The sequence below is a fragment of the Mesoplodon mirus genome, assembly GCF_964341445.2.
Source record: "Mesoplodon mirus genome assembly, chromosome: 5".
NCBI classification, from domain to species: Eukaryota; Metazoa; Chordata; class Mammalia; order Artiodactyla; family Ziphiidae; genus Mesoplodon; species Mesoplodon mirus.
In genome coordinates, this window is record NC_138980.1 from 179,274,586 (window position 1) to 179,295,548 (window position 20,963).

Here is a 20,963-nt window from a genome sequence, read left to right on the forward strand (position 1 = left end):
AGAGCTGCACTCGGCTGGCTTCCCATCCTCCTTGACCGAGGCAGCTCGTGTCCTCTCTGGGCTCCGGGGTCTTGTGCTTCAAATGATGGGTCCACACCATCAGGGCTGGCGAGAGAGATGCAGTGGGTGAGGCCACCAGCACTCTGTTTTTATTTTTTAATTTTTTTATTGGAGTATAGTTGATTTACAGTGTTGTGTTAGTTTCTGCTATACAGGAAAGTGAACCAGTTATACATATACATATATCCACTCTTTATTAGATTCTTTTCCCATATAGGTCATTACAGAGTATTGAGTAGAGTTCCCTGTGCTGTACAGTAGGTCCTTATTAGCTAGCGATTTTATATAGAGTAGTGTGTATATGTCAATCCCAATCTCCCAATTTATCCCTCCCCTTCCCTTTTTTTTTTTTTTTTTTTTTCCTGCGGTACGCGGGCCTCTCACTGTTGTGGCCTCTCCCGTTGCGGAGCACAGGCTCCGGACGTGCAGGCTCAGTGGCCATGGCTCACGAGCCCAGCCGCTCCGCGGCATGTGGGATCTTCCCGGACCGGGGCACGAACCCGTGTCCTCTGAGTTGGCAGGCGGACTCTCAACCACTGCGCCACCAGGGAAGCCCCTCCCCTTCCCCTTTTGTTTGTTTGTTTGTTTGTAATGAGCTAGAGCAGGATAGAGTAGAACAGAATCGATCCCACATGTAAGCATGGGCAGTGGTTCATTTAACTTGTAGAGTCGTATGTACGTGGCGGCAAAGTAACGTGTATTCCTTTTGGTGAGGTGGTCGTGGAAATAGGAAACATGATGCTCTGGGCAATGGGTCTCACCCTGACCCTACAGGAGAATCCCCTGAGGCTTAAAGTTGGTGGGCACAGGCTCTGTCTACACAGTTAATTCAGATCCCTACAGGTGGGGCTCAGGCAGCCAGCCTCCGTGTAGACGCCCACACAGGTCTTCCAATCACTTTTGTCAAGAGCAGTGGTGGGGCTTCCCTGGTGGCGCAGTGGGTGAGAGTCCGCCTGCTGATGCAGGGGACACGGGTTCATGCCCCGGTCCGGGAGGATCCCACATGCCACAGAGCGGCTGGGCCTGTGAGCCATGGCCGCTAAGCCTGCGTGTCCAGAGCCTGTGCTCCGCAACAGGAGAGGCCACAACAGTGAGAGGCCCGTGTACCACCCCCCCCCAAAAAAAAAAGAGCAGTGGTGTAACATGGGCACATAATGGCCACCCACAAGAAGGAAACACCACAAGTCATGTGTTAAGTGTCATGGGCCTTCCCAAAGGATAAATGCTCCCCGGGAGGGCCGTGGAGAGACCTGAGAACAGGTGGGAGCCACGGTTCAGAGCAAGGTGAGGGACCAGTTGGGTCCCCAAAGCCCAGCCACGGCCACATAGGGAGGTATGAACATGGGTGGGAACATTTAGACTCCCGAACACCTGACAGCACAGCTTAGGTCTGACGGATCCAGTAACGAACCACATGAGCTTTTAATCTGTATATTTATAAGCAGGGTTTTGCTTTTCCACTTTTCTTTTTCTAATTCATTTTTTATTTTATTTTACATGACTATTGGTAAATGGCTGACCAGATATTAAAAAATAAACAACTCACAAGTCCTTCAGTACAGACCATTTGAGAGACAAGTGTTCAGAGGGCATCGGAAAGGGCGGCTTTCTCTTCAGAAGGGCTGCCCGGCCCCCTACAGGGAAGCCAGGGTGGTCCTACCAGCCAGCCACGACTGTCCAGGGCTCTTGAAGGCTCAGGCCGAGCTCTAAGGGAAACACGCGGGGCTGTGGTGAAGCCAGCGCCCCAGCGCCCGGGCTGGCCAGTGTCCCCTGAGAATGAGGCGGCAAACGGGAAATGAGAGGTGACCGGCTTCCTCCCTGTTCCTCTCTGGACCAGGCGCGTTTGGGGGTGCAGAACCCCAGGAAGCTCCCAGTTCCGGTCACAGGATACTGTGCTCTGCCCAGCCCCGTAGCATTTGTACGACCTGCAAGTCTCAGCCCCAAACCACCTAAGAAGGGATATCTTTTCCTCCCTACATAAATGGACCTGAGTTAAAAAAAAAAAAAAGGAGGTAAGTAACAATTCAGGCAGTACACGCAGAGAGAGAAAACTGGGAAGGAACTATTCAGTACTATAAAGCCTGATGTTGGGGAAGGCCGTCCTGAGGACCCCGGAGAGACATGCCGGGACTTGAGAAGCAGAGACAGGGTTGAGGTTGTGTTTTTGAAAGATCGTCAATGGTGCTCCGTGGAGGGAAGTTGGAGAATGGACTGAAGGCTGACCCCAGGAGTGGCATCCAGGAGAGGGTGGAGGGGGAGGGGAGGACAGGGCAGGCCCAGGGCGGGGCGTCCGGGAGAGGGGCGGGGCGTCCGGGAGAGGGGCGGGGTGAGGGCGGGCCTGGGGCGGGGCGTCCGGGAGAGGGGCGGGGATGAGAGCGGGCCCAGGGCGGGGCGACAGGGAGAGCGGGGAGGATGAGGCGGGTAGGGCAGTCCCAGGCAGGCAGGATGAGAAGGAAGGGATGGGTCTAGGTCCTGAGTTGTAGGCAGCAGATTTAGAGGCCGACAGGTGCCCAGTGGATGAGGTAGGATGATGGAGGAAGGCTGAGGGCAGCCCCCCTGGAAGCAGGTGAGGACACAGGTGGAGGGGAGGAGACCAGTGTGGCCTTGGGAGTTGCTCCTGGGGAATCCAGCCAGGGTACAAGCAGAGCTGGGAGACGGGAAAATGCGGAGAAAATGTCGTCGAGGAGGCCAAGGAGGGCGTCCTGGGAGCCCAGCCCAAGAGCAGAGCTGAGGTTGCCCCGAGGTTTCAGAGTCGCAGGGATGTGAGCCCAGAGGGGAGGCAGAGGGTGGGGAGAGCCATGCAGGCAGCCGGTTCCAGAAGAGGCCAGGAGCCTCCAGAGAGGGAGGAGACGGGGGAGACCTGGAGGGTCTGGAGGCTGGTGGGAGACAGAAGCAGGGGTCTGAGACAGAGGACAGGACGAGTGGGCCCAGCAAAGGCCGGGCTGCACTTCCTGTGTTTGTTTACAACGGCAGGGCCGGTGCTGCAGGCACCCTGAGGCCCGGGGATTGCTGTCTGACCCAGGAGGCAAGGCCATGTCTGAGAGGGGAGGGAGGGGCGCAGGGAGGTGGGGTGTGAATTTGAACCAAGTAGGGGTTGAGACCCTCCTCGCTGAGAAAGGGGGAAGGCGCACCTGAGCCCTGAGGGTGCGGGGAGTTGTGTCCCATCTCACCCCACACCTGTTAAATGACCCTGGCCGAGTTCCTTAACCTCTGCGCCACCCCTCACTCACCTGCGGATGGGACGTCACCTGTGCCCGGCGCGGAGGCGTGCAAAGCCACAGCGTTGGTGGCGTCACGGGAGTGATCCGGGTCCACTAAGTACTTAGAATGTCGGCCTCGTCTCTGCGGGGCCCTGTGCCCCGGCCTTCGCTGACCCCCACCCCCGCCCCCACTGTTCCTTCCCCTGCACGCAGGGCCGAGGGGCCGCCAGGGGCATGGATCTCGGGTGCGGGTCTTGCCGGGAGAATGCAATTAAGAGACAACGGTGAGGGATTTGACCACGAGGGCCTGAGTGCGCTTGAAGCTGGATGAGAAAGGAGGCGCCAGGGGCAGAGGAAGATGGGGTCCGTCAGGAAGGAGCCGAAAGGACCAGAGGGTGGGATAAGAGTGCACTTTCCGGAATCCGTCTTTATGAGGGCCACTATCTTACAACATAAGCACTGGCCATGAAAACCAAGTCCAGGTGGTTTTCTCATAACCATTTGAACACATCAACCCAGGGGGCTTCCGGCTGGCCCTCAACACCAGTGTGAGGCGAGGGGGTTCAGCCTAAAGTCAGCAGTCTCTGGGGGGATCACGGGAGACCTTGAGGTGCTCCGGGCTGGCACGCGGCTCCACTGAAGGCAGAGCTCGCCCTACCTTCTGAAAACCCCACTAACGAACACCGGGTTTATCCATTTTGCCCAGAATTCACTCTGGGGCCTGTGAATCACGAATTGGTCCTTCTCCAGGACCCTGTGATGCTGGGAGACTGACAGCGAATGACACCAGCCGGTGTGGCCAAGGTGCCCTCCTCAACTGCTGGGGAACTGCCCCGCCCTCACGCAGCCAAGGAAACACAGTAATGACACCTATTCTTGAGTCGCTCTTAACCAATGGGAATTAGCCCCAAGGGTGGGGTGTTTGGGGTTCTGTGCTTCATGGTAGCCACTATCCACTGTAATCAGCTTGCTCTGGTCATCTAAGTCGCCTAAAGATTGGCAAGAGCTTTGCAAGTTCTGAAGCATAACGATAAACATCACACCCTCCTCAAAGTGTCATCAACTCATCACAGGGAGTGAATGTAGCCAATATTTCATAACAACTTTAAATGGAGGATAAGCTACAAAAATATTGAAATACTAGGCTGAACACCTGAAACTAATATTGTAAGTCAACTATACTTCACTAGAAAAATAAAGAATAAGTTTTAAAAAATCATCACAAGGTGACTGAAACAAAAATGTGTACGCGTGTCTGGATTACCAATGTCACCGCCACCGTGCACACAGGCTGTCTGGGGCCCATGTGCCAGGTACCTCGAACGGGGATGAGAGAGGGCACGAGAGACCCTGCAGCAACTCAAAGAGGAAATCCTGGAGGGAATTCCCTGGCAGTCCAGTGGTTAGGGCTCCATGCTTTCACTGCCGAGGGCCCAGGTTCAATCCCTGCTCAGGGAACTAAGATCCCACAAGCCACGAGTCTCAAACAAACAAACAAATGAAAAGGGAAGTCCTGGAGACGTGGCTGGGAGGGGTTTATCTGGAAGCCTGGGAGTCAGCGCTGATGGGCCCTGAGACAACGTGCTGGATGGGCAGAGGGTCACACTGAGGCCGAGCTGCGGTGGGGCCCTCACGACAGCCGACGCCAGCTTGCCAAGTCCCGGGAGGACACAGGGCCCCGCCGGGACAGCACAGGCACCGCCTCCCCTCTGAGCTCCCCGAGGCCCTGCTTACACTTCAGGTAACCTGTCTCCACGCCCCCGGGTTCCAGGCTCCCCGTGCAACTGCCCTGTTCAGCCCCTGCTCCTCGGGGAGGCCTCAAGCATCTGCGGTCACGCCATCTGAGCTCCTGTGGAAAGCTGTGGGCAGAAACCCCGAGGCGGCCAAGGGGACCCCCTCCACCCCGCCCCCCCGCCCATCACCCCTTCCACCAGGCGGCCTTACCAGCTCCACCTCCAGGCCGACTCCAGATCCTAAACCTACACTGCAGCCCGTCCAGTGCCCCGAGCAGCCATCCCCTCGCCTGGGCTGTCCCAGCACCATCCTCCAGAGGTGGCCACCGTGGCACGGAGAGCCTCCCACCTCCCCTCGCGGCCTCCAGGAGCTCGCCCAGCCCACCGCCCTCCTAGACTGCTCCTGCACCCGCCTCGGCCGTCAGGCCTCCTGCTGTGCCCCCGATGCGCTCAGCTCCCTGGCGCAACTCAGGTCCCGCGCTCCAGGCCGCCCCAGGCGGTCCTGTTAAGAAAAACACCCCCGTCACTCTTCAGCTCCAGCCATGGTATCCTGCCCTGCTGAGGCCACATGGCGTCGGCTGCTCTCAGAGGTTTCCTGAAACCTCACTGGAACATGGGTGCCCGAGGAGCAGGCCTGGCATCTCCAGACAGCACCTGCCCAGAGCACCTTCGGAAGCCTTTTGTGGAAGGACCCGAAGGAGCACTGGACCCACGACACCGGCCTTACAGCGCGCCAGGCTCTACTGACCAGGTCCTGGAGCAGCCCACTCGCAGGGGCCGCGCAGCCCGGGACAAGCAGCTCAGTCACTTGCTGGTGTAAGAAACATTATAGGTTTCCTTATAAATCCTAATCATCAGCTACATTAAGCTGCACCGTGATGTTCGGTGGTTTAAAATGCGTTATTTTGAAGTGATACAACGTTGACCTAAGAGAGACAGACGTGGGAGAGACAGGTGAGTCGTCGGGAAGCCTAAGTACAGTGTCCCACCAGCTTGTCAGAAACCGCGCACATGGCTTTGGCGCACGCTGCCAGCCTAGCCTGGGGCAGGTCTGGTTCTCCTGCGCTCGGCCTGCAACTTCACCAGGTTCTGAGTTCACCGAACCGGTGCTAACACGATGGCTCGCCCTCCGAACTTAGAGAAGTCAAGAACGTAAACTGCAGGAGCCACCGCCCACCCCGCAAGGAAAAACACACTCGAACACAGCCACCTCCTCGTTTCCAAAGTTTATTAAAAATCAAAGAATAGAAAAACTTTACATAAAAATATGTCAATTTTCGCTTCCACATTGTTGTCCACACACAAAAAAAATCGAAACATGATATCCTGTTGTCAGGCCCGCGGCGCGTGGCCACAGGCGTCCGGGCCAATTCATTGGTTCACCGTGACGGGGCTGGAGCCTGGCGCCCGGGTCAGGGACTGAGGGTCCCGAGGCACACCCGAGGGCGCTCGCACGGTCCCCCGCAGCGATTCCTTGGAGGAGGGTTATAGTCAATATTGCTAACGCGTAGAGATTAGTACAGGCCTACGGATCAGTTTTTATAAATATTTCTTTACCAATAGGTTCACGATTTAAATATCTTTAAATATTTTTGATAACCTCCGATCATCAAGAACTGCAGACAAAGTGTGCTACTCGGCTCTGGGCGCCTCCCAGGGAGCCCTGCAGGCGCGGCCGGCCGCTCTCAACGCACGGGGGCCAGTCCTGCTTCCAGGGGGCCCGCAGACGCGGTGAAGCTCTCCACACTCAGACCCCACTTGAGGACGCCCCGCTCCTGCATGTCACCGGGGTCACGGCAGTAAGCTTCTCGTCCCAACCTTCTCTGCTAGTGGACTTCAAAGACCATCCCACCTGTCGCGTCAGCAGGGCCAGGACTCCCATTTTAAAAACGGGAGTCGGATGACCTAGAAGAGACACCTAACTCCCAGGATACCTGTGGTGCTCCAAAAACTCAGGGTGAGGCAGGATGGGTATATGAGTGTTCAAAGATGGGTAACAAAGACAGTGGCTGTCACGGCAGCATACACTTGCATAGTACACCTGTATGCTTCTCGAGTCGGGCGCCAGCTGCTCCGGGGCCCGACACTGGGCTGTGCTCTCCTGTGATGTGTTAAAAACCCCTCCACAGCGCACTGAGCAGCTCAAGTGCTTCTCCTATATTTGCTCTTAACAGAACGAATGCATACTGCTACAGATTCCACAATAGAATCAACATAATTCCTTTCTCCACATTCCTAAAACTGGGTACCATTGTCCGTGACGCTGTTCACCAGACCCATCATTTACAGGCTGTGTCACTAAAACTGAGGCGTTTCAAAGTTCACATTTGCTTAAGATTTCATAATGTGACCACCTTTTCTTCCCGTAGAAAGTTATACACTCTGGCACTCTAAATGCTGGGTCTGTTGTCTAGTTTAAAAGAACCAAACCCAAAACATTAAAACTCCACGGTCAGAGCAAGACAACAGACAGGCCGGACGGCAGAGCCGGCGGGCAGCTGGTCAGAAGGCTTTGGAGCCAAACCCCCTCGGAAACCCGCTGGGGGGCGGGGGCGGGGGGGGGGGGGACTCAGCTCCTTCACCACGAACTGAGAGGCCTCACGTCTGACCAAAAGAAGGAACATAAAAATAAAGCCCCTCATTCGCGGTGCTTGTCACAACACTCATCAGACAACCAGCCGACAGGATAAACCCAACTTAGAAAATGCAACTCGGGAAAGGATCTAAGCTCGTTTAAAAAAATTCCCTTCTCCCTTAAATATAACTTATGTGAAAATATGAAATTAAATAAAAAATATCTGAGTTATTGCACAAATCATAAATTTCCAATATTTACATAGAAAAACAGTTCTGAAATTGGAAACAAAATGTGAGGGCAGTAAAACAAGGAGGACCTCCCAGCAAATAACGGGGTTCGATCTCCGTTGCTCTGACGACGTGGAATGAAGTGTACCAACGCAAAGGACAGACACGGTACCGAGAAAGGCCAAGGCCCCGTCCGTCCCCGCAGCTCCCGGTCCAGACCTGCTCCAGCACTGAAGGGAGACTCCTGGGAAGGCAGAAGGCAGTGTCCACGTCCAGTAAGGCTCCACAGACGAGCACGGGAGCCGCTCCTCAGGACGGACGTGGCCACCGCACAGGAACATGCAGAGCGAGCAGCCGAGGGCGCCGGGGGCCCGGCCGATGTGCTGGGTGCTGGTCTCAGGTCCCGGGGGCGCCGAGGCCACCCGGCTCCAGTCTGGGAGGTGTGGGCCGGGTGGCGCCACCAGGAGTATTATCTGCTGAGACTGACGGGCAGGCTGTCCCTCGTGTGTGTGTGTTTTCTCCTCCTCCAGCCAGCGCGGTTATACTGGTGGTGCCCCCGGTTGCCCACGGGAGGCCGCACGCCTCCGCTGCCCACCGCGCTGTAGCTGCCGCCTTGGCCGTGGCTGTGGGAGCCCTTCATGGACAGTTTCATGCCGCTGTGCTGCTGAGGGGACCGAGAGGGACACAGGGTTGGACAGGGCCCACGTGGAGACCCGCCGCCTCCGTGGGCTGGGAGCCCGAGCGAGCAGGAGACACGACCCCGCTGGGGGTTCTGAAGGGCGGCGGGCCCGCGGGGAGGGCTGCAGGCTGCGCACGGTGGCCCACTGCACGTGTGCACGGGACCCCAGACGCGACGGGACCGACAGCGAGCCTCCGCTCACACCTCCCAGGGACTCCTGTCGCTACCTCCAGAGGCAGAGAACTACCCCTACCCCAGAGCTTCGGCAGCACGAGAACTGTGGGCCTGTTTCAAACCACACGCATTCACATCCAAACACGTCTAGAACCTCATTTCTAGCTTCTTCTACACGTCCACAGAAATAAGAGGGTCCCTGTCACTTTCTCCCCCAGACTTTGACCATGACATTCTGGAAACACACGAGTGGGGTCCACGTCAGTGGGGAGTGTGCAGGCTGCTCCCAGGCCGCCAAGCCCCACGCACAGCACACCAGGGAAGACACGGCTGGTCTCAGGAAGGTTTCAGAGCAAAACCAGCAGAAGGGGGTTAAGAAGGAAAGCCAAAATGCTATTAAGCAAGAGTGCTTTTGCCCTTTGCAAAGCTGTAATTTCATCCTGAGTATTTCTAACAGATCAGCGTAGCAAGCCAGGTAGCGACAGGATGGATAAATCCAGGAAGGAATGTTCTATTAGTTAACTCTAAACAAAAAAGATCAGCAGGGCTCAGTGACATAGGTCCAAAGAGCCAACCCTCAGGGATCAAAACTTACTGGCAAATGTGATTAGACAAGCAACAGAGAGCGCTGACCAGAGCGGAGGCAGACAAGCGCCGTCAGCCTGGGCGCGTCGGCCTTCGGACCTCGCACCCCGACCCCCATTGCCTGGACTCGGTCGTGGTTCTTTCCAACATCCTGGCACCTTAACAACGACCTGTCTTCCTGATACCAAGTTTCTAACATGTGGGATCTGGACTTAGAGCAGAAACAGGGCAATAGACAAACGCGTTCACAGGGACTCCCACGGTCACTAGAAAACCAATCGCACGCAGGCCCTGCCAAGCCCTCTGCCCAGGGCACCCATGGCAAAGAACGGGGAGGGAGTGAAACTGTGGGAAGACACACTGCTCATGGGCCTGATCGTTCCTGGTTTCATCATCTGCTTCTTGAAAACCAAAGTTCTTTTAGCGTGTGAATTAAGAGAAAAATGGGAAATCAAAATATTCTTCCCTTCAAACATCATTTTTATGCTAACAAATCCACAGAAAAAAGAGATGCATGATGAATTAAACTATATGAAATTTTAAAATAATTTCTTAACACTTGTAAAGTGTTGTTTGCTATACAAGGAAAAGCAAACATGAAGCTGAATGATCAGAGAAGAAAAAAAAAAAAGACTCTCTGTGGAATTCCCTCTCTGGTGGAGGCGTTAAGCACCGGGCTATCACAAACCTGCTTGTTGGGAACCCAGGACCCGGGCGGACGGACCCGTACCTTGTGATACAGGTGAGGGCTGGAGAGCGCATTGGGGGGCGCAGACGGGACGGCCGGGGAAGACACGTGGTGGACAGCTTTCAGCGCCGGAGCTCCTTCGATGCCAGCTGGTCTACAGGGCACAGGGGCCACCCCGAGCGTTGGTGGAGGTATAGTAAACCTGGTCTGGGAGAGAACGACCGGAGATGTCCGTGAGGCAACAACATGACACAGGCTAAAGCAGCCCGTTCTTACCATGGGCGCCGACGAGGGTGCCATTTGCAAACAGGCTCCTTAGTTGGATGCCCGACTACAACATTTTGTTTTGAATCGGACACATTCTACACTCTGAAACAGCAAGACGATGTGAAGTATGTCCAGTCACCCAAGTCGTGAGGTTTTAATATTCACTGAAGACCGAACAATTCAAAAACATTACAGTCATCAAAATAACTGTCCCCCCCTGGTCTCCGGAAAGAGCCCTCAGCAAGGCAGGTGACAGGCGTGAGGCTGGCCCGAGCGAAGGCCCGCAAACAGGGTGGCCACCCTCCCCGCTCTCGCCGGAGTCCCCAGCGCTTCCGTCTTTGCATCACCGGCCCGTCACGGCGCAGAGGTGCTGGCGGGAGCCCTTCCACCCACTTCCAGCAGCCTCAATGCTCCGTCTTAGAATTGGACGCATTTGCCCCAAAGCCCTCTGGAGAGTGCCCGTGGTCACCGGGGCAGCAGCTGCAGCAGGAGCTGGGGCCTCAGGGCTGCGCTCGGGGGCTGCAGGGCACTCACGTGCCCCTTCCTCACACCTCCTCCCCCACCAGGGCCTGAGCACACCCGCGGCCTCTCCTCCATGCGGGCTCTGCGCCCCCAGGGGCATGAGGCCCCGGGAAGAGCCCACTCCCGGGACCTCTGACGGCTTTGCAGCCCCAGCTCTAAGTCCCCACTGCACCCCGAGCGGGCAGGGGAGACTGTACACGTGAGGTTTTCGAGTGGGATTTCCCTTAGTTACCCCACTGCAAGGAATGTGTGAAGTTTGGGAATACAATGAGAAAGCGGGCTTTGAGCCTCGTCTTAAAACTTGAATGGCCTCAGCTCCTGCCTCACTCACTGTCCGTGCGGGTGACAGATGGGCCCAGGCCCAGCATGTGGTCCTGACCATCCCCCCGACACGCCCGGCATCCTGGAGGAAGAGCACGGGCAGTGTCGATCGGCACGCAGCTCTCGAGGGAGCCGAGCCCAAGGGAAGGTTACAGCCAGATCCACCACTGGTGCCAGAGTTTACTTTCACAGTGCAGGCACCTGCCTCTTCGTTTCACGCTTACGCAGCAACTGAAGGTTTCTGGGGTGCTATGCTGATGGCCGCCACCACGCATCCTGGGCCCGCCGCCCTCAGTCCCCGCGGCCTGAGGCGTGTCCTGAGAACGCCCTGCCTGGACGGAGAGCCAAGCAACGCAGAGGAACTCGGCAATACATTCGCACGCATCCGCGTTGCTTTACACTCAGATTATACCCCACACTGTAGAAACTGGCTCTACTTTAGAAGTAAATTAACGTGACGGGTTTTATATACGTGTAATTGATGTACATTTGGGAAGTAGGTACAAATTTAAAATATTTAAAAGTAACTTTTACGCTCTAACTTTGTCTAAATTTTTTAAAAAAGGACATATTCAAATAGAAAAAACCCTATAAATACTGCCTAATGGATAACGTGGAGAAGTCAAAGTTTATATCAGAACTTAGTAAGAGTATAAACACTGAGAATCTGGGGGAAAGCAAGGACGGCGTCCGTCTCTGCCCGGGGACGGCAGCAGAGTCCCTCTCTCAGCACGGCCCCAGGGCGGTGGCCTCACGCTGGGCGCTGACATAATCTGCAGAAAAGCCACCTCGGTGCCCGGGAACCAAGAGTCCCCTCGCTGCAAGCACAGGGCCTGGCGGGCCTCAACTGTAAGGACGTCCCTCGAACAACAATTACATCCTATCCGCCCACAGAAGATGAGAATTTCCTACAGGACAGAAGTGGACCTTCCAAAGCCTTTTATAAAGTTGCTTCTCTAAGTTCTACCGTATCAACCAGTCCTACAGCGCAGGCAGCAGCTGGGAGCTGGTCCCGGGGCCGTCACCAGCCACGTACCTGGGTGTTAGTTGCCATGACCAGCGTCCTGGGCGTGGCTGACTGAGGTCTGCCGCTCGGCACGGGCAGGGCGGCGGGCAGGCTGGCAGGCAGAGGGGCAGGCGCCTGCAGGCTGAACTGGCGCACGCTGGGCGTCGGGCAGGGGGGCGTGTCCGAATCCTGTGGGTGACAAGAGGACGGCTGCACCCGAGGCCCGTGCCCCTCACATCGACGGGAGCGGCCAAGGGTGAGCCCCCAGGGTCCTGGGACGCGGGCAGCCCCAGTCTGCCCAGGTCTCCCCCGAGTCATAAGACCTGGGCAGATGAACGTAACCGAAGAAGAACGTAAAGGAAATGCAGAAGAGACGCCCAGACTGCAAGGTCTTATATCCCAGTAAGTGGGTGAGACACGACCCACGGCAGCTGCACCGCGCGGGCCCACCGCTCCCGAGGGGCCACGTGCCCGCCACCTGAGGCTCTCGGCACAGCGGGGCCCGCTGGGCGCGCACGCAGGGTGGCCTCGGGCACACAGAGCAAGCAATAAAGCGAGGGGGGGAGAGTTTAAACTCACTGCTGCGGACGTTTTCCACACACACATGCCCCCAGCAGACACACTCACGATGTCGCTTCCGGAGAGCGAGGACACAGAGGAGGCCGACGAGCCGGAGGACAGGAGCTGGGGGCTGGGCAGGGACAGGGCCAGGCGCGGGCCGCAGGGCGACTCGGGGTTCCGGCGCGGAGGCTGCTCCCCATCACACGCGCCCGCCCGCTCGGTGGTCTTAATCCTGTCGTCTGCGGAGGGAAGATGGAGCTGTCAGGCACCTTAAACGCTGCTCAGGGGCCTGACGAACTGCATTTCTAATTTACTTCGTTTCGATTAAGTTTTTAAATTACACTTCAGTCACTGGAGAACATTTAAATAGGCCTGGAACAACGTGGATGTACAGTTTCATCTGGAAATTGCACAAACCCTGATCAGGATGTGTTCTAGGTATTAAAACACACTGGATTTCAAGGACGCAGTACCAAAAAAAAAAATCTCAGTTAACTCTGTTCAAATGTTAATATTCTGAATACTAGAAGCTGAATAAAATATATTATAAAATATAAAATATATTATCAAAATTAATTTCACCTGCTTCTTTCCACGCTGGCAATGCAGTTACTAGGAGCTTTAGAACTGCACGTGTGGCGCGCACGTTATTTCTACTGGACAGCACTGGCCTAACCCTAACAGTTTTAAGTGAAACTCTCACAGAAAGCGAGGTGTCCTTAGAGTGAACAGTTTACCACCAAGGGACAAAGAGACACTGCCGCACCGACGGGTCAGGCGGCGCGGCAGCGGCCCCGGACGGCCTCTCACCGGCGTCTGGCGGCGCGTGGGCCCGGCTGCCCCACTTCTCCTTGATCCACGCCCGGTAGTCGATCACCTCCTGGGTCACCTTGATGATCCTCCCTAAGGTGCTGCAGCAGGAGGACACGGGCAGTCAACAGTCCCTCCCAGCAGCTACTTTACATTTTAACACAGAACCTCACTAAGTGAAAGGCGGGCAAAGAGCTGAACTAATTTTACAGATCTGTATGACTTCCGGGGTGTGAGCCCAAACATACTTTGTGATCACAGTACAGAAAAAGTGGGTGCTCTGAGGCAGAAATCCTTGGACCTACATCTATCTACAAAAGACTGCTGAAGCCCAGGGCCGAGTAGGGAAGCCCGCCCTCCCCAGCCCCAGTGACCACAGGGGTCCCGTTTCCCAGCGCTCGGGTGAGACAGCCGAGAGCCCAGCACGGGCCCAAAGCTCTGCCTGCAAACGCTGAGTGGACGGAGGCCACAGAGCCCTGGGCCACCACCGCTGGGGCCAGGCCTCAGAGTCCGCTTTCTCCATCACCGGCCGAGGATGGAGGTGGCGGTCCTGCTGCAGTGACCACTGGTGGCCATCACCTCAGCCTCCCTCTCAACTCCCCTCTCCCCCCCCACTCCCCCCCCAGTCCCTCCACCTCCACCACAGCAGCATCTGGGCTCAGAAAGAAATATTGCTCATCGCCAATCAAAGCATACACCACGAGAGTGCGCACTCAAAACGGGGAATGGGGGACAAGTGTGCAGGAAGGGGCCGGGGCGGGGGGTGGACGTGTCCCTCGGAGCTATGCACCCACATCTTGAAGACGGCCTGAGAAAAAGCACCACGTGCCACAGCTTTAAAAGCCAGAAATGACCTCCCCAAAACGAACACCCTGAGAAAATGTTAACTCCCTAAATAAAAAATTTTCCACCCTTGACCACGATGACCATCCTGAACTCCTGAAAGGCCTTCCTTTACCAGTATTTCCCAGTTCTCCCAAGACAGGGTGGCACACCCATCAACAAACGACAGAGGCCAGCGCGCCGGTGCTGCAGAGACTGCAGCACCCAGGACGGGGCTACCTTTCGGAATCTCTGTTGGGATAGGACCTGGCGAGCGGCGACACGGCGTGGCTGAGAACGATGTAGGCGTAGTCGAACACCTGCTTCACCTGCATGGCCCCGTAGGAGCTCCGGCCCACGTCGTTCCCTGAAACAGAAAGGCTGCCGTGGGAGCCGCTACCCAGCCGTGTGGTCGTTTCACGTGAGCCCTCCAGACCCCCCAGCACAGCCGGATCGGGCGCCAGGAAGTGCACAGTGCCCACCGCCGTGAGCAGCTGGGGGCGTTCCAGCCCGAGGGCCCGTCTCACCATCAGATCAGGATCCATCTCCGTTAAAGGAGCCGTCATTTATGGAGACGGAGTGACAGTTCCTCAAACGGCAGGGTCACCCCCCAGACGGCAGAAAGTTCAGTGGAGCCAAAGCACAACCTTAACCAGATGGCCAGGGCCTGCCCGAGAGGACAGGTCAGCCTGAGCCCCGCACCTGTCAGCACCGAGGGGGCCTGCAGGAGCAACCCCTCGAGGACAGAAGGTGCCGGGCCGAACTCTCGGGTGGACGGCAAATAAAGACAAAGTCGCCACTAAAGTCGGCAAGAGCCACAGGCAAGGAGCTGACTTTTGTTAAGAACGGCAGAGTTTCCAATTTTAATTTTGACACGTAACTCGCTCTTCACAATTTAGGTGAGGGTGTTTTTTAGGAGACATATCCTTAAGTACTGGAATTGTCTCCTTTCCAGGTTTAATAATAATGTAACCCAGTAACTGTGTGGGGTTTCATTTTTCAGCAAACACTGAAGACCAAGGAATTGCCTGCCATTTAACTGATCCAGACAGACCGGTGAGAGAAACCTGTCCTTCTGGGCTGAGGGATAAGCACCTGTGTGGACCACAGCGCTTACAGACCACAGAGGAGAATCTTCCAAAAGATTTTTAAGAAATAAATTTCATACCCCAGAAGCCACAAAACAAAACAAAAATCATAAATTTGAGGATGTTGGAAAACATATACAGGAGCAAAACAGTAAAAGAAAAAAAAAAACAAATACAGACACAAGAGACAGACGTACAATGTGTCAGCAAAGCAAGGCTTCCAGGACCTTACGAAGTCAGTGAGGACGGTCCAGCAGACAGATGGACAAAGCACATGAGCTCACACAAAAAGTAACACAAAGGGCAGTGTACCTGGAGCTAACAACCTCCACCACCCTTCCTGTCACTTGTCTGTCACTGACTTTATCCCCAACAGTAAGAACACTGTGTCACCTAATAAATGCTCGATAAATATTTTGTGCAATTGACAGTAACCATGTGTTTAACCTCGCTCATCATTAAAGAACTGTAAGGTACGTGACAACGTGTACGGCACGGTCTCATCAGATCAGCAAAGATTTAAAAAACGGTCACCAAAGGTGTGGGTGTAAAGCACCCTAACCTGCCTCGGGGTCGTCTTTACAACGAACACTCCCCATGCACAGAGAAAAGGGGTCTTGGGTGTATTGTTTAAATAAAATGACAAGCTGCAGTCTGTTGCTATTACGTGACGCCATTCTATTAATAAGGAGGCAACAATCGATGTTAATATCCACGTATGGAAAACTGGAGAAAAACACATCAAAAGGGAGGGGATTATGGCATACTTCACTTTTCTATGTGACAAACTTCTGGGAAGCAGATGGTTTATGATGGATATGTAACACTTTTCTATTCAGAAAAAATAAATTTCTTTTTTTAGTTCTCACTTTCTACGTTTTTCTGATTACAGAAAGTAAACAAAGTTGCAACTTTACGTTAATTAGAAGCATTAAGAACAAATTCTGAACGTGCCACCATTAACTCTATTAGTACAGCAGGAACCTACATCAGATCACGTGCCCTCGGCTCAGTGGCGGGGGGGGCGGGGGGCTGTGGATGCCCCTCCACACCCGGCTGGCAAAGCGAGGGTCCTTACCAGGCAGCAGGGGGTCCTCAATGCACAGCATCGACGGCCTGTACCCGCTGGTCATGGCTTTCATGATCTCCTCTTTGGCAATATAGGCACCTCCTTCTTTTATTCTAATACCAGTTTTCAAGTAATTAAAATTTCTTCCGTAGAGTTCAAAAAATTCTACAAGAAGCATTCCAAGGTTTTCATCAGCTCTCCGGGCATCAATTCTTGGATGCAACTGTAAAAGCAAGGCATCCACGGTTTGCACGGATTCTGGTCACTCTCTACGGACAGCTGCGCGCGGTGGCATCGGCTCGCTAGCCAAGGGTGCACACAGTCGGTGGCCCTCGCTTGCCCACCAGCACCGAGAGGACGCTCGCAGAGGCAGCCAGGAGGCACCAAGAGAGCCTGGATATCTTCTGCCAATCAAGAGTGCTCAAAAGAAATAAAAGCTTCTCACCTGAATTTTTAAATTATACTTTAATTCTTTGAAGTTTGTAACCCATATAGCTACCTCCGACACAGACGTCTGATGAACCGCAAATTCCCAAACACCGATAAATAAGTGGACCATATTCTGCACGATTTAGAGTCACCTAGATGGTGGAGGTACTTTCTCAGATTCTAATCTCAATTCCATTATTCTGAAATACAGCCAACAGGGGGCAGTGTGAGACTGAACAGTACCACAGGGCAACGTGAAATGGGTAATGTTAACCATGAATGGTAGTCCGCACGGCATCCTGATATTTACAGCAAGCTCACATCCCTGCCCGGGCATACGGGTGCGCGTCAGCCGCAGCTCCACACCACGCCTTCTTGAAGCAGGTAATGGATTTCTTCTGAAGCCCCAAGCCCCTGGCTACTGACCCCACCCAAGTGCCACTAATTTAAGAGGCTCACGAATGTGAGCAGCAGGGACCTGCACTGCCCACTGTGACGGCCACGGGCCGTATGTATTTATATTTAAACGAATTAAAACAAATTAAACATTCAGTTTGCTGGTCTGCTGTAGACACACTCACTGCCAGCGCCCCGTAAGCACACACGGCCGTGCTGCTGGACCGAGCAGACGGTACTGCCCTCACACAGCAAGTCGCACTGGACAGCGGCGATCAAGAAAAGGACGGCCAAGTCCAAAAGGACGTAAACGTCCGAGTCTTGGCAGAAAGCACGAGGGCTGAAAACGTTCATAACACGGGGCTCCTCAAGGAAACATGGTTTCTAAAGCCTGCAGGTGTTTTCAGGGTTCGGAAGACCTTACAAAGGCACAGAGCTGCATTCTTACTTTTGCCTTACCTTCCCCCTTCCCTATTTTCCTGGCCTTAGTCAAAGATCATCCAGCTGAGAGCCCACCCGGGGCAAGGCTGGGCCTCCTGACCTCAACGAGCCGTGAAATAAACACACGCGCTACAGCAGTCACGGCTCTGCGGCAGGGCGGGCAAGGCACCGAGGGACGGGCAGGGGACAGAGGCAACCCCGCCCCGGCCGGGTGCGGCCTCCACGGTCACTTCAGACGGGGAGCCCAGCGCCACGGAAGTGGGCAGTGGTCCGTTACAAGGCTACTGGAATAGTTTCAATCAGGAAACCGGGAGGAGATAAATTAAGTGCACAACGTTGTGCTCTGTTCAAAATAATGTCCGAAAACTCGGGAAGAACGGCTACAAGGGCAGCGTCTCCGAGGTGAAAGGGGAGGCCAGGGTGCGGAGCTCCGTTTTCACTGTTCTTACAGCACCTCTGAAAAAACACGCCAAGGAAATCAACATGGTGAAAGGCGCAGTGACCAGCAATCCTGCTGTCAGCTGTACTAATGACACTGAGAAAAATGACCAAATTCTGGACATAAAATCACAAATGCAAGCCTGCTGATAAGCGTGGAGGACGGTGCTGCGCAGCTAGAACACAGGCGCAGTCCTTCATTCCAGTGAATGTGGACGGGGCAATTCATGTCTCCGTTAACTTAGAGAATGTACGTCTAAAAAGTCATATGAGTATAGTTTATCACTGCATCACAGCATTTAATACTTAGGGGAGTTCTCTCTTGACTGATTTTTCCATGGTACTCAACAAAATAAGGGCAACAGATAAGTAAAGACAAAATACTGACTTTTCATCACTCAGAAAAAAAAAGCCCTCTTCAGTAATTTTTTTTACCTTCTGTGGTAGCCAACTATTTTTCTGAGACAAATTTTGCAGTATAAATCACAGCCAAGATCCAAGAAAAACAGTGTTTCACTGTCCCTCAAGGCATGAAATTTTTCTAAATATAAAGTGTGTTTCTTCAAGGTTAGATCGATATACACCCCGAGTGACAGAAGGAGACAAGCCCTCCCCTCCAGCAGTTAAATCAGATACAAAAGTAAGCTATGGAGGAGCAAAGGAAAAAGTATACATCAAAACAGAGCTTTGTGATGAAGATTAGAAGTCAATTTCTACCACACCAAACAGAATACCGAAGGGATAGCAAGGAGCTGGAACCCATGAAGCAACCGGTAAGAGAGTCAAGGAAGGGCGCTCCCATGGAAGCCTCAGGGCCAGGGGTTCTCGAGAGAAGGCACACTCACCTGTAGGAAGCTGATGGCCATTAAAATTAGGCTGTACGAGCTAATTCCACCTGTAAAAACTTCATTCAGGTCCCTCTGCAGGAGGAACTGTTTCAGTACTAAAATCAAGTAAGGCAGCAATGAATATTTCTGCAAATTCCAAAAGAAAAACATCGTCTGGTTAGATTCTGTAGCTTTGAAGACTTCTCACACAGCAAATTCCACATGGCAGGCAGGAAGCTCACTTCATCCTCTTGCCCCTCGGAAGGCTCGAGGCCAATCATCCTCACACCGTAGGGGCCTGAGAATGAATTCTGTGAGGGGCTCTTCAGGGCCCCGCTGGGGGGCCCCTCCCCAGGTTACCGCTCAGCAGGGATGGGGCGGGGAGCCTGCAGGGAGACCCCAAGCCCAGTGGGGCTGGGGCGTGAATGGGCATCTCCTCCCAGTGTCTCCCCGCTCGCCGGCGCCCAGCGCAGGGCTCTGCGGGCGGGTGGGCGGCAGTGTGCAAACGCCAGCACTCAGAAGCACCCGTGAGAGGGGCAAGGGGGGCACCATCGCCAAACGCAGGGCGAGGGGTGGAGGGCAGGAGGGCTGAGAAGCGGGTGGAGGGATGTGGAAGCTCCTGCTGCTTTTCCTGCTCTGTTGGCGTAGAAATGACCCCTCAGACAAGCGTGATGGTGCGGAGGGAAGGGGGAGCACTGGAGGCGCGTGGTCCCGACACTGTGGGCAGAGGGGCTGGGGTCGCCTCACCACCTCCACGGCAACAGGAGGGAAGGACTCTCCATGTAACCGGACCACACACCTGGTCAGAGCGCAGTGAATGCGTCCCATCCTTAGGCACTGAGACCACCCAGAGTAAGCAAACCTACATCCCCTCCACTATCATGTACTCAACTTGCTATCAGGCACGCTGAGCTACAGGGATGGTCATTTTGTAATAACCAGAAAGAATATTTCAACAAAGCGCTCTAAAATAACACTCGAGTGTATGAAACAAGGAAGGCAAATCTGCACAACAGCTCTGTCGTTTCGAAGTGTCTCTAGAAATAGTTCTGTAGGATCAATTCAACTGCGACAGTCTTTCTCATCCAAGATTATCGCCCCCTGGTTTTTACTGTGCAAACTTGCTGGGACAGCACCTTCATGTAATTCTTGATGAACTCTGCTGCCCGGACCCCGGTCTCCATGTTAAAGCTGATGTCAACTTTGACTTCCGTCTCCTGGTCTGTGAGTTTTATTATCGGCACCTGCAAGGGTTTAATTGTGCTTTAATAGGCAACGTTTTCCACGGGGGTATCAGATGTTTCCCAAGTTGTACAGAGGGTTTTTCTCCTTATACACAAAAGGGACTTAGAGATCATGAACCCCAGATTGTGAAGATGAGAAAAGGGACTTTCCCAGCATCAACCCCATGAGCCCCCAAGGCCACCCCCCATCCGACAACAGCTAGTGCTCATCTCTGCCCGGCCCTGTCGGCCTGACCCGGCGCCTCCCTGGTGACCGAGCATCAACCACCTGCTCTCTGCAGGACCTGTGCTCCCCAAGCCTGCCTGCCACGAGGGGAAGCCAGCTAAGGCCCTGTCCCACCATGAGGGCCTGGGGATGGGAGGGGCTTTTGGTCCCCAAATCACATTTGCTAGAATTTCTGAAAGCATTCAAAGTAACTTCAAAGCCATTTTTTAAATTATATTTTGACTGATATTGTTTTTCCAAACAACTCTACTGTGGGTTTTCACTCTTTAAGACAATTTAACTTAAAAACATTTTTTCCCCTGAAAATCAAGTAAAAGGCTATTCTGTAAATACTCTCAGTAACAAGAATCATCACCAAAAGGCACTCAAAAACGGCCTCATAAAAGCTGCCCAAGCAACCATTCAGACCACACCTGCCCCACACAAAACTGTGTTCTTCCAGAAAAAAAGGCAGCCTCCAAGGAATAAAAAAGGACATTCCCTCCACCAAAACAATCGGGGTCTCACGAAAGGTTTAAGATCTCTGGCAGTCAACAGAGGAACACGCTCTTCAGTGCACACCTGCTCTGGGC

General features: G+C 54.2%; 1 protein-coding gene across 2 annotated transcripts in view; it reads right to left on the reverse strand.

The window, feature by feature from the left end:
• Positions 1 to 6,206: 6,206 nt before the first annotated feature.
• Positions 6,207 to 20,963, reverse strand: part of TENT4A (terminal nucleotidyltransferase 4A) — a 43,801-nt gene continuing 29,044 nt past the window's right edge. Inside the window, exons 5-13 of one of the 2 annotated variants that reach the window (XM_082622841.1) lie at positions 20,058 to 20,165; positions 18,940 to 19,068; positions 16,400 to 16,613; positions 14,474 to 14,600; positions 13,412 to 13,512; positions 12,668 to 12,840; positions 12,071 to 12,229; positions 9,967 to 10,131; positions 6,207 to 8,459 (exon numbers count right to left, since the gene is read on the reverse strand). In XM_082622841.1, the coding sequence (XP_082478967.1) occupies positions 8,268 to 8,459; positions 9,967 to 10,131; positions 12,071 to 12,229; positions 12,668 to 12,840; positions 13,412 to 13,512; positions 14,474 to 14,600; positions 16,400 to 16,613; positions 18,940 to 19,068; positions 20,058 to 20,165 (1,368 nt within the window). In that variant the 3' untranslated portion in view covers positions 6,207 to 8,267. Of the gene's footprint in view, positions 8,463 to 9,966; positions 10,132 to 12,070; positions 12,230 to 12,667; positions 12,841 to 13,411; positions 13,513 to 14,473; positions 14,601 to 16,399; positions 16,614 to 18,939; positions 19,069 to 20,057; positions 20,166 to 20,963 lie in introns of both variants that reach the window. The other variant, XM_082622840.1, reaches the window with a different exon arrangement.